The sequence below is a fragment of the Bidens hawaiensis genome, unplaced genomic scaffold (assembly GCF_021521415.1).
Source record: "Bidens hawaiensis isolate Kalapana, Puna unplaced genomic scaffold, B.hawaiensis_p1.1 tig00052977_1, whole genome shotgun sequence".
Lineage (NCBI taxonomy): Eukaryota > Viridiplantae > Streptophyta > Magnoliopsida > Asterales > Asteraceae > Bidens > Bidens hawaiensis.
In genome coordinates, this window is record NW_027499524.1 from 29,971 (window position 1) to 41,678 (window position 11,708).

General features: G+C 32.4%; 1 protein-coding gene across 2 annotated transcripts; it reads left to right on the top strand.

The window, feature by feature from the left end:
* The first annotated feature begins 3,391 nt into the window (after positions 1-3,391).
* On the top strand, positions 3,392-11,185 carry LOC143599839 (calmodulin-binding receptor-like cytoplasmic kinase 3). Of its 2 annotated transcripts, XM_077077700.1 has the most exons (8): positions 3,392-3,647; positions 4,701-4,957; positions 5,661-5,882; positions 6,137-6,399; positions 7,545-7,710; positions 7,808-7,897; positions 10,140-10,438; positions 10,964-11,185. In XM_077077700.1, exons 2-8 carry the CDS (start codon positions 4,702-4,704, stop codon positions 11,171-11,173), a joined length of 1,506 nt encoding a protein of 501 aa, XP_076933815.1. In that variant the 5' UTR covers positions 3,392-3,647; position 4,701; the 3' UTR covers positions 11,174-11,185. The 2 variants fall into 2 exon arrangements, with proteins under 2 accessions (XP_076933815.1, XP_076933814.1); XM_077077699.1 differs by lacking the exon at positions 3,392-3,647 and having other exon boundaries at positions 4,696-4,957.
* Positions 11,186-11,708: the final 523 nt, after the last annotated feature.

Here is an 11,708-nt window from a genome sequence, read left to right on the forward strand (position 1 = left end):
AATGCATAAATTAGTTATTTTCATTTAATAGTGTCATTACATTGATGTTCAATAAAATGTCACGCTCCGGCACATTCCGTCGCCTTTTAGTTGGGGTGTGACATCAATTCAATTGAAATTAAGGAAGATAGACCTGTGTACGTGGAAAACCGATAATTGAAGATGAACGAGAGAGAGAGAGAGAGAGAGGTTTTCGAAGATTGACAAACCGCTGAGGATTTGTTGTTCTAATAACCGATTGTGTGCTCGATTCGCTTAATAATACTGGAATGGAAACTTGGGTGCTTAGTTTCTTAGCAAGTAAGGGAATTCATTTACATATTCAAATGAATGGTTACAAAAAAGTAGGTTCATTGAAAACAATTTACAACTTATAATTATCATAATTACTTAAACCCCATTAGTAAATAGTTAAACCTTTCACCAAATGATAAATCTTTGGGCTTCTTCCAATTTCAATCATTGAAAACAATTTACAACTTATAATTATCATAATTACTTAAACTTCACTAATAAGTAGTTAGACCTTTCACTAAATGATAAACCATTGAGCTTCATCCGACCTCAAAGGACGGAAGAGTAATTTCATAAATGGATGAAGCTTCATTAAGTTGCACCAAACACTTTAAGAATGGATCCAAGTGTTGGCAAATTTCTTTTTCTACCTAATTATGAAATATTTTTTTTGTCCTTGTCATGTAATTGTGAAATTACTGTTATTGCCCATCACTTCTCCTTTATAATATATATATATATATATATATATATATATATAAGGGAAGGATCATACGAGAAGTGATATTATAGCGAGAAATGCGAGAAGTAGATCTTGACCATTCATCATTTTAATCAATGACATATAAAAGAAATAACAATCTTGTAATAAATAACAACTAATTAATAAATGTTTTTTTACTAGAAAAGGGTGTTTGTGACTTTTGTACATTGACCTAATTAAATAAGTAATCGGTTTCCACCTTTTATGCCCAAATCAGATTTATCAAATTCTAGTTACCTTTAAACACAATAAATATGATATCACTATATTCAAATATTGAGTATAATATATTTATTTAATATTTCTACATGACACGGTACACAAGTACACAAGTATTTGAAAGTGTGATGGTTGATTTTAATAATTCTAGGCACAACAAAAACTACGAAGTTTAAGAAAAAGAGATATGTGACAAAGATGATACGAAAATTTTATTTGAACTAGTAGGATGGTGTATTATTTGTACATATTTTTTTTACTTATGTAAATATAATAGTTATAATGTTTGTATTTAATCTGTAGTTTTATGCAATGTTGTGTAGGTATATTTAATCTATTTCTCCAAATACATATAAACTGTGTAGATTGTTATATTTTTGTGTAGCTATATGTCAATCTGATTATCCAAATGCATATAATCTGTGTAGGCATTTCAAAGTTTGTGTAGGTATATGTTAATCTCATTCTCCAAGTACATATAAATTGTGTAGGCTGCTAAAAATTTATATAGATATATGTTGATTGTGTAATGATATATTTTTAATCGTTCTCCAAGCATGGTGGTTGTGTTTGAATATGATTGTGCATGGATACGCTGATTGTGTAGAGACATGTAATTTAATAATCGACAAAACGGACATTCCCAAAAACATATAAACTCTATAGGTTGTTAAAACTTTGTGTAGGTACATGTAAACCCGATTATCTAGATGCATATAACTTGTGTAGGAACTTAAAGTTTGTGTAGGTATATCTAAATTTCATTATCCAAGTACATATAAATTGTGTAGGCTGCTAAAAAATTATATAGATGTATATTGGTTGTGTAGTGATATGTTTTTAATCATTCTCCAAGCATGTTGATTGTGTATGAGTATGATTGTGTAGGATACGCTGGTTGTGTAGGGACATGCAATTTAATAATCGACATTCCTAAATACATATAAAGCATATAGGTTGTTAAAAGTTTATATAGGTATATGTCAATCCGGTTATCAAGATGCATATAACATGTGTAGGCACTTAAAATATGTGTAGGTATGTCTGAAATTCATTCTCCAAATACATATAATTGTGTAGGTTGTTAAAATTAAATAGATATAAGTTGGTTGTATAGTGATATGTTTCTAACCCAAAATGTCATCATAATATTTTTAATGGGCTGTGAAGTAAACATGTCAAAATCAATGAATAAAAAATAATAATAATAAAGTAAAATTTAAACAAGAAAGCAAGTAACAAGAAAAGGATAAAATGAAAGCTGATTTCACATCATCATGTATTAATATATTACTAGATTTGTTTAAAAATGTTAGCAATTATGTTATGTTAATGTAATTAAAAATAAATAATAAAAGTTAATTATTAAAAAAACCTTTTGATTGTAACTTACATTGAATTAAATGGTTTTAATTACCAAAAATAAATTTTGTTATTTTACTATTGCACCCTTGTATTTAAATAATTCAAAAATAAAAAAGAAATAATATGATTGGTTAAAACCTCTTCTCGCAATAAGAATCACTTTTGAAACGAACCTAATCTTTATATATATATATATATATATATATATATATATATATATATATATATATATATATATGATGATGATGATGATGATGATGTATGAAGCTTCATCAAGTTGCACCAAACGCTTTAAGAACGAATCCAAGTGTTGGCAAATTACTTTTTCTGCCCAATTATGAAATATGTTTTTATCCTTGTCATGTAATTGTGTAATTACCTTTATTTTCCATCACTCCTCATTTATAAAATAATAATATAGATACAATAACATTTAACAACAACCCTACCAGATAAATCTCATAAATAGCAAAATATATTGATAGGGTTTAGGAAAAAAGAGGGGGGGGGGGGGTTAAGAGACAAAGAAATGAAGATGAATCGGGTGGTGGGTCCCATGTTATTAGTTACTATATTTTATTAGTTTTATGGTTATCTTTATATTCTTTGAAATAACTATATAAAAAGACAAGCTTACCCTTCATTTAACGTTAAACAATTAACGAAATTAATGATTTGTACGTAATTGGCAAGAAGTGGAAATCCTCGATGGTCCAGTTGCACAAAACAAACTATTTGGACGAAAATCGCATAATCGATCAAACCACATAGACGATTTTGACACTTTACTCTTTAAAATATATTAAAAAATTTATAAGATGCCACATGAACTTTTCATTTATACAAAAGATCTCTGCATTCTCTTTCATCAACTCACAACACCATAAACCACTTTATATATTATAAAAAACTCGCTCACTAAATTTGATGGACGGATTGTCGATGAATATAGGTGCATAAATATAGGCAAATCTTATCTGGTCAACCCGATTGACTTGCAAGATGGCATCTAACTACATGAACATCAAAACCAGCTCACTTTGCTTACATGGGGTATGACATCACCTTCAATAATTTTCCATATTGGTCAAACTTACAAACCAATTTTATAAACCAAAACTCATATATTTTAATTTATTATTTTCATCATCTCCCCTTCATTTCTCTACATTCGCCGGTCATCCCAACGCCTGCATCAAAGTCTTCCAAGAAACCAAACATTTTAAGTAACTTACTCACCTAATCTTAATCTTTATCTTCTTTTTGCTCAGCTGGCTTCATAAAGGTTTGAACTTTATCATTTTTTTTATATGTTGACTTGAATCTTGTTGAGTTGATTCACTGTTCTTGATGTGGTTTAGTGTGTTTTTGTGATCTTTGTGGCAATTTAAGGTAGTTTGGATGATGAGTTTGGCTTCTTTTTTTTTTTTGATATGTAATTCTTGATTGAGGTTGATTTTTATGGAAATTTAAGATGGTTTGGATGATGGGTTTGGTTTAGTTTCTTGTTTTGTCATCTGGGTGTGTCTCAATTTTGAAAGAAATTGATTAAAGATTGTTTTTTTTATAATATGAAATTCTTGATTGGTCACTGTTCTTTAATCTTACCTGTCTTAATTTTTGAATTTAATGGCAATTGAAGGAGTTTCCAATGATGGGTTTTGTTTACTTTTTGATTTGTCACATGGGGTTGTCTGAATTGTGAAGAAATTAATTGAAATTGAGGTATTTTTTCTTTTTTCGTTTTTTTTTTCGGTTTTTGTTTTTTTAATGCAAATCTTGAAAGGGGGAGCTTGAATCTTGATTGAACAACTTATAGATGATCATAGGATGTTTTAAATTAGGGTTTTCTTTGTTTTATCATTCCCTGCAAATCTTGTGACATTGGAGAATTTGGATAAAGTTTGACAAATTTTAGGTTTTTTGGTGTTTCAGAATTTTAAGGATTTTGGTTTCTGGGAATTTTGTTTCAAGAATATACACTTAACAAAAAGATATTATATGATAACATGTAATAAGATTCCATAATTTATGAGTAAGTGCTGATGTGATTTTGTTGCTTAACATTGTAATAACAACTTCTGATTATAATTATGTGGTGTTAAAGGTAAAATAACTAACTTTTAATCGTACTATAATTCTTGAATGTAAAATAAAGGGAAAATAACTATAATACGTATATTCGGTTGTTTTGGGGTTATATGAAATCTAATATTCAAAACTAATTAGTTAGATCAATAAATAATCTTTGTCCATTTTGTGAATAGGTATGGAAGACTAAAAGTTGACTTCAAAGGAGATTCATAATTCTTGAAGAATAGTTATGTTCATTAATGAGAATGGGAGTGATCTTGTTGAGCGTTCTATTGTTGATCCAATCATCAATCATATTTGCCTCAGGAATTTTGCATTTGAAGGCTTGTGGGAGTTATCACATTAACTATTCGAGTGATTCTAATAGCAAATTGTTTTATTTAAACGGGAAATCAGTAAGCAAAGATTTGTTTTGCAAGTCCATCAAGTTGTATCGTGCAAATCATTGTTTCGTGAATAGGGATGTCGGGAGTCATTGCGATGAGGTGGATCGTTTTTCAGGTAAAAGCTGCAACCTTTTGATGGTTTGTGAAATATCTGAAATACCCTTTGTTACATAATTTTATCGTAGAAAATTATTATAAAAAATTGTTGAACATTCTATAATAAGAGGAGATGTATGTAGTCCCTCTTGGATCCGTCCTATGAAAGTTGAAACATTTTGACCATTTATCAAATTGTAAAAGACCTTCTGAAACACTTATGAGGGTAAATACATAATTTTATCTCATGATCTTCCTATTGAAGTAACATTTGCAGTTATCATCAGAAGTCTTGAAAAAATGTTGGATACTACTTATGGGACCAAGCCATGTAAAGTTTTAACAGTTGACTGTTTGACTTTATGTCAATTGTCTAACCCCTTTGTTACACACAAAAGAATCATGTGACCAAGTCAACAACTTCGTCTTTTAGCGATTATAATGGGCAAAAATGTAATTTAATCTTTCAGGTCTTTTTCTTCATGGTAAATTCAGCCTTGTAATCTTGTTTTATACAAAGAATGCTGTAAACTTGTGGATTTTAAAACATTTTTTGTATATCCTTGTTTTTTCTAATTTCCTAAAAAACACCGTTATCACACCTATAGCATGATCATTCGACAGCGATAATGTTTCATTGTAGGAACTTTTGCTCTTTATGTTTTATGTCATACATTTTTTGAACTTGTGGAATTTAATATTTTTTTTGTATTTTTGGCCAGGTGGAAGGAGATTTTTGCAGAGTTTAGTTAAAGAAAGTTTAGAAGGAGAGGTAAAAGAGTCAAAGAAAACAAAAGACGACAAAGATTCCAAATTTAAATCAAAATATTTAGTGATGGGCGGAGTCGGGATTTTGGCTTTGTGTTGCGGTTTTCTTTGCCCGTGCTTTCGTTCTAAAAAGAAAGATATGGCCCACACTGTTCTTGCCAAGGAGCCAAATTCAAGTAAGATTTATTTTGTGAACATAAAGAACGACTTCTGTTATTTCCTTAGTTTAAGGACGAAACCTGAAATTTGCTATATACCTAAAGAACGAAAAGTGTAATTTACACTTATTATTATTATAATGACATAAACAATTCTCATTGCCAACAATTTATATCAAAACTTTCAATTATCACTTACATTTTTTTTTTGTTTTTTTTGCGTTTTGGTTGATTAATCGGACTACTAAATATATATAAATATATATTTGCAGTGGATTCAACTTCATCTGTAGAAATGAACTCGGTATCTGAAAAGGTTCCAGCTAGCCCATTGCGCGTGCCACCGAGTCCTCACAGATTCTCAATGTCTCCAAAACTTGATAGGATTGGGTCAGTTCATTTGACCATGAACCAAGTGGCAAGAGCCACCCAAAATTTTTCACCAGCATTAAAGTTGGGTGAAGGCGGTTTTGGAACAGTGTACAAAGCTCAACTACCGGACGGTCAACTTGTTGCCATAAAACGAGCAAAAAAGGTAATACCATTTGTTCATTTATGTTTGTTTGTGTTCGTTTATGTCTGTTAAGTTATTTTTATTTATGTTCGTTTGTGTATTACGTTTGTGAACTTTTCATGTAGATTTTTAACAAACGAAAATGAATGAACATGAGCATGTTCTTTTTCTTAATGAATGAACATGAGCATAAAATTTGTTCGATTAGTTGTTCGTTTTCGGTTAAACTTTCATGAACTGACATGAACATGCCCCCATTTGTGTTTGTTCGGTTTTTTACATGCCTACTTAATTACTTATGCGTACAAGGTAGGGTCTAGTGTATAAATTGTATGTTCCATAAAAAGAGCAACGGTTTGACTTTTTTTTGTCAAACAGACTAATCGCCAACGGCATTGTTGACGTATTTGGTCTTTGATTTTTTTCTCTAGAAATAATTAATGAATACATTAATGTTTTTAGCAGTCAGTGGTGAATATTATTATTTTGTCATAAGCGTCGTATAAGAAGTTGAAAGCAATATGTTTGACTTCAAAAGTCAAAGCAGTATAGTTTACGACAGCCAAAACAAGTACACGCCAACTTTATTCTTGGCTCGTTCCTTGTCATTTAATGTTTCTACTTTGTGGGCTTCATTTAATATGGCATTGAATACGCAACTACTTCCTGTATTTCATAGAGAAACAAATCTGTTGACTTTTTTTAGGTCAACCAGACTAATTGACAATTGCAGAGTTTATATACATGATGTTTGACTATTCTTCTTCTAGAAAAAAGTTGATAACTACATTGAAGTTTATAACAGTTGCTAGCTTGCCGTGTAAAACGTCAAAGTCAATCTGTTTGACCTCAAAAGTCAAATCATAGTCCTTTTTTCACAATTTAGGGTAGGTAAAATTTAAACTTATTAACTTGTCCTAATTACTTTGTACCATTCAATATTTTTGTTTTACGGGTCGATTTGATGTGAAAAGAACGGATATGCGATTAAGACATGCTTACAAAGCGAGCATCGGTAGTTTTTTTTTTATGTGATGTAGTATCTAACACTCGTTATGTATGTGTTATTCACATATTCGACAGTCGAGTGACATCACCACATATATTTTATTTTAGTATCCGACACTCGTTTTTTTACCCGTTTTAAACGTGAGAAACTTGTGTAGGAACACTTTGATGCTTTAAGAAGTGAATTTAGAAGTGAAGTTGAGCTTCTTGCGAAAATTGATCATCGGAATCTAGTGAAGCTTCTCGGTTATGTTGATAAAGGAAACGAGCGTTTAGTCATTACAGAATACGTTCCAAATGGTACCCTTAGAGAACACTTGGATGGTAAGTCTTTTCATTTTTGTTTCACACTGTCATATTATTAAAATATATACACGCATCACTTTAGTAAAAATAGTAATATAGTCGTTTCCGGTTTCAGGTGTTCATGGAAACTTTTTGGACTTTAGTCAACGGCTTGAAATTTGCATCGATATTGCTCATGGTTTAACGTATCTCCATCTATATGCCGGTAATACTTTTAACCCTAATCATAATGTACTTGTGTACTTTATATTTAATATATTTTACTTGCTATAATTTTTCGAGTGCTTTTAGTTATCATTTCCACTATGTTTCCGAGTTTAATAAATGATAGGAAAGAAAGTGAATTAAGGAGAAAAAAGACGGGAGAAATATATAATTAACTACCATGTTCCCGAGTACGAAGGAATCGGAAAGATATTAAAATTTTCATATTTTCCTGAGTTAAAAAGATAAAAAGAAAAAAAAGGGGGGGGGTACAATTTTACAAATTTACCCTTGAAAATTGAAACTTTCTTTTTTCTTCTTCTCAACTCGGGAACACCTAAATATTTTTCAACATTATTAAACACCAACTGATATATTCAACACCAAAAAGGTTCAGAATAATATTAATCCCTTAACCAAAGATTGTTTTCAACATCCATAACCGAAAAATAAACTATCCAAGAAAAGAAACAACAATGTCATATTTGTCCGAAATTACCAAAAAAAAAAACTGCCTAAATAAATGCATAAGAGTAGTCCTTTCACCGTGCTCTGAACTCGCTTAGTTACCTCACGCATCATACCTTTCAATACAACCATCCGTATCTTAAGAGGACAAGTAAATAACGTCCTTGCTTTTGGTTGATTGTTAGCCAAATAAATTAACGCTCTCGGTATAGCATCGGGTTCCAAGCCCATCGACTCCAATTCTTTATAATTTCCTCACCTGTGTACTCGCGATGATAAGCTCTATCAAATATTTTATTTGCTTCCAGAATAACATTAGCCACGCTGTCAAGGCAATTTATAAGCTTTGAGTTAAACGCTTCATCTTCTTGTTCAAGTTTTGTTTTTTCACTTTCGTCTTTCTTTGCATTTGAATTTTGACGCCATATCTTCCCATGCAACTGCGACATTTGATTTTTACGCCTTGTGTTCTCAATAATCTCTTGCACGTCATCCTCTCCATCTTATTCTTGTGCAACTCTGTGGCGCCTTGCATTTATACTTCAAAATATGATAAAAGAATTATAAAACAAGATTTGAGAGAATTTTGTATTGTAGTTTAACAGCTGACTAGCTGCTAAACTAAGACTTTGACTTTGACTATTCTAACACTCGAATAAAAACTCCAGAGGTGTCGTGGGTTTCATATATGGTCGGGAGCCCGTAAATGGAGGAGAGATGATGCAACACGAGTATGTACTTTCCTGGAAACCGGACATGTGAGAGTGATAATATCAAACCCGTGACCCAGACCTTGAGGGACGGGTCGGTTAATGTGATTAATGGGTTTGGCGAGTTCAGTTCACTGGTTTGGCGGGAGCCACTGCCGACTTTCCAGTACGACACAATAACGTGCCGTCCCTAGTTACGCACCCGCCACACAGAGTGCCATCATTTAAAAAAATATATCAGCAAAAGACAGAATCGAACCTTCATAAACAAGAAATGCCGTCACTTTAAAAAAATATCAGCGAAAGGTTTCCAAAAAATTGACAAAAGATAAACTAGATCCTGGGACCACAAGTTTATAAATCTAATGCCTTATCCACTACACCACTTGTTTAATTTTTGTAAGTGGTGCACTCCTATTTTATAAGGGGGTTCACTATAGTTTTTCTATATAACTTAACACTATTATTTCGAAACTCGGGGGGTTCCCGTGAACCCCCTAGTTACTCTCTAGATCCAACCATGAGTACACGAGCCAAGCCCGAGCTCAGTTCGTTTAGAGCTCTATTTCTCGGGCTTGTTTATTATTTATTTATGTTTTTTTGTTTATATAGATGTATATAGTTCTTTTACACACACACATATTTATAATTATAATTATAATTACAATAAATAAATATATATATATATACATACACTAATAATGACATAGTATATAATATTTAGTTATTTTTATCGTAATTAATAATTATACATAAAATAATAATTGTTATGTAATCATATATATATATTACATTGACAAGAAAAAAACACTATATTTCTATTTATAACAATAATAGGTTCGTTTAGGCTAACAAGCCTATTCAAGTTCGATATAGGAAGCTCGGGTTCGAGCTTGTTTATTAAACGAGCTAAAATTTAGGCCCAGGCTCGAGCTTTTTTTAAGCTCGTTTATTAGACGGCTAGCTCACGAGCGGCTCGTTTCCACCCTTAATTTTATGTGTTCATTTCTTAAAGAATCAGAATTTTAAAACACTTTGGATTATAATTCTTTTCATTTTGAACAGAAAAACAAATTATCCACCGGGACGTTAAGTCATCCAATATTCTTCTAACCGAGAGACTGAGAGCGAAAGTGGCCGATTTTGGGTTTGCGAGACTAGGAGATGTAGAGACTGATAAAACACATGTTGTGACCAAAGTTCGGGGCACGGTCGGGTATCTTGACCCGGAATATATGAGAACGTATCAACTCACCCCGAAAAGTGATGTTTACTCATTTGGAGTTTTACTTATCGAAATTTTAACGGGTCGGAGGCCCATCGAGTCCAAGAGGTCTGCTGACGAGAAGGTGACAATAAGATGGGTAAGTTTCTTGTTCTTTTTTCATACTTTTTGCACGTGCATCATCAAGTTGTACATCGTGCTTTGGTTTTTGTACGGAGTCAAAAAGCATTTTTTAACCCGAATTTGGAACCCGGTTTTGAAACTGGTTTTAGAGAACCTGACGTTGACCAGGTTTGACCGAACCGACCTGGTTTAAACTTTAAACCGAGCCGGTCCTTTTCCCCTTATAAACCGGTTCAACCCGAACCGGTTTGAGTCAAAATCCGATGTTGACCAGGTTTGACCAAACTTAAACCGTTTTCAACTCTAACTGGCTTGAGCCTGAAACCTGATTTGTGCAGCTCTAGTCGATAGTCACCCAAAAGTGATTATTTAACACGTAAAACCTTCAAAAAAAACATTTTATTTAAAAATTAACATGAATCTTTTAACAAAACGTCATAACTTGGGCAAAAATGTTTCGGGTCAACAAACCCCGACTCCACCTATTTCGGGCCCATACAGAAAACGACTTGTTTTGACCCGTTTTGATGATTAATTTCAGGCATTTGGGAAGTACAATGAAGGCGAAACTATGGATTTGGTTGACCCGCAAATGAGAGAACATCTGGACGGTGAAATCTTCGGAAAGATGCTCGAGTTAGCGTTTCAATGTGCGGCCCCCACACGAGCGGACCGGCCCGATATGAAGTCGGTTGGAGAGCAATTATGGGTCATAAGAATGGACTATCTTAGAAAAGGAAGAAGAGGTTGAAGTTAACAAGAAATGTATAAGTTCACAATGCATGGTTGGTATGCGATGTACAAGCGTTAATGCATGTGGTACGACTTTTCATTGGAGAAGGTTGGATTCGGATTTTCGTTCATTGGAAACGTTTTTGTGTTTATTATGGGATTAAAGATTTGTAACACGTGTATATAGATGTATTCTGGATTTACATTTTGTTGTTATAATATACGGTAACATTTAGGGATTTGCATGGGTCGATTACGTTTGGTTATTAAAGTGATTAAGACGATGCTTGTGAGTGTAGAGATCAATCTTGGATGGCAAATGGCAAACTCCTATGATATGTGAATTTTTATGCAAGTGGAACATTTCTGGTTTTAGGTGCTTAAGACATAACATACGGTAGTGTTGTCTACTGGTAACAAATGTACATATAATAGAACAAAGTAAACCTATAAAACATAATGTAAAGACGTCTTACCCTAAATGTCCGTGCCCTTAATCATGAGTATATTAGGGTGTGACAAAATTACAAGTTTGTGAATGATGCTTGGGGCAT

Coding starts and splice junctions, on each gene's coding strand:
- LOC143599839 (XM_077077699.1), top strand. CDS start 4,696: ATGAGAATGGGAGTGATCTTGTTGAGCGTTCTATTGTTGATCCAATCA. Junction 6,400..7,544: donor CCATAAAACGAGCAAAAAAG/GTAATACCATTT, acceptor AAACTTGTGTAG/GAACACTTTGATGCTTTAAG. Junction 7,711..7,807: donor CCTTAGAGAACACTTGGATG/GTAAGTCTTTTC, acceptor TTCCGGTTTCAG/GTGTTCATGGAAACTTTTTG.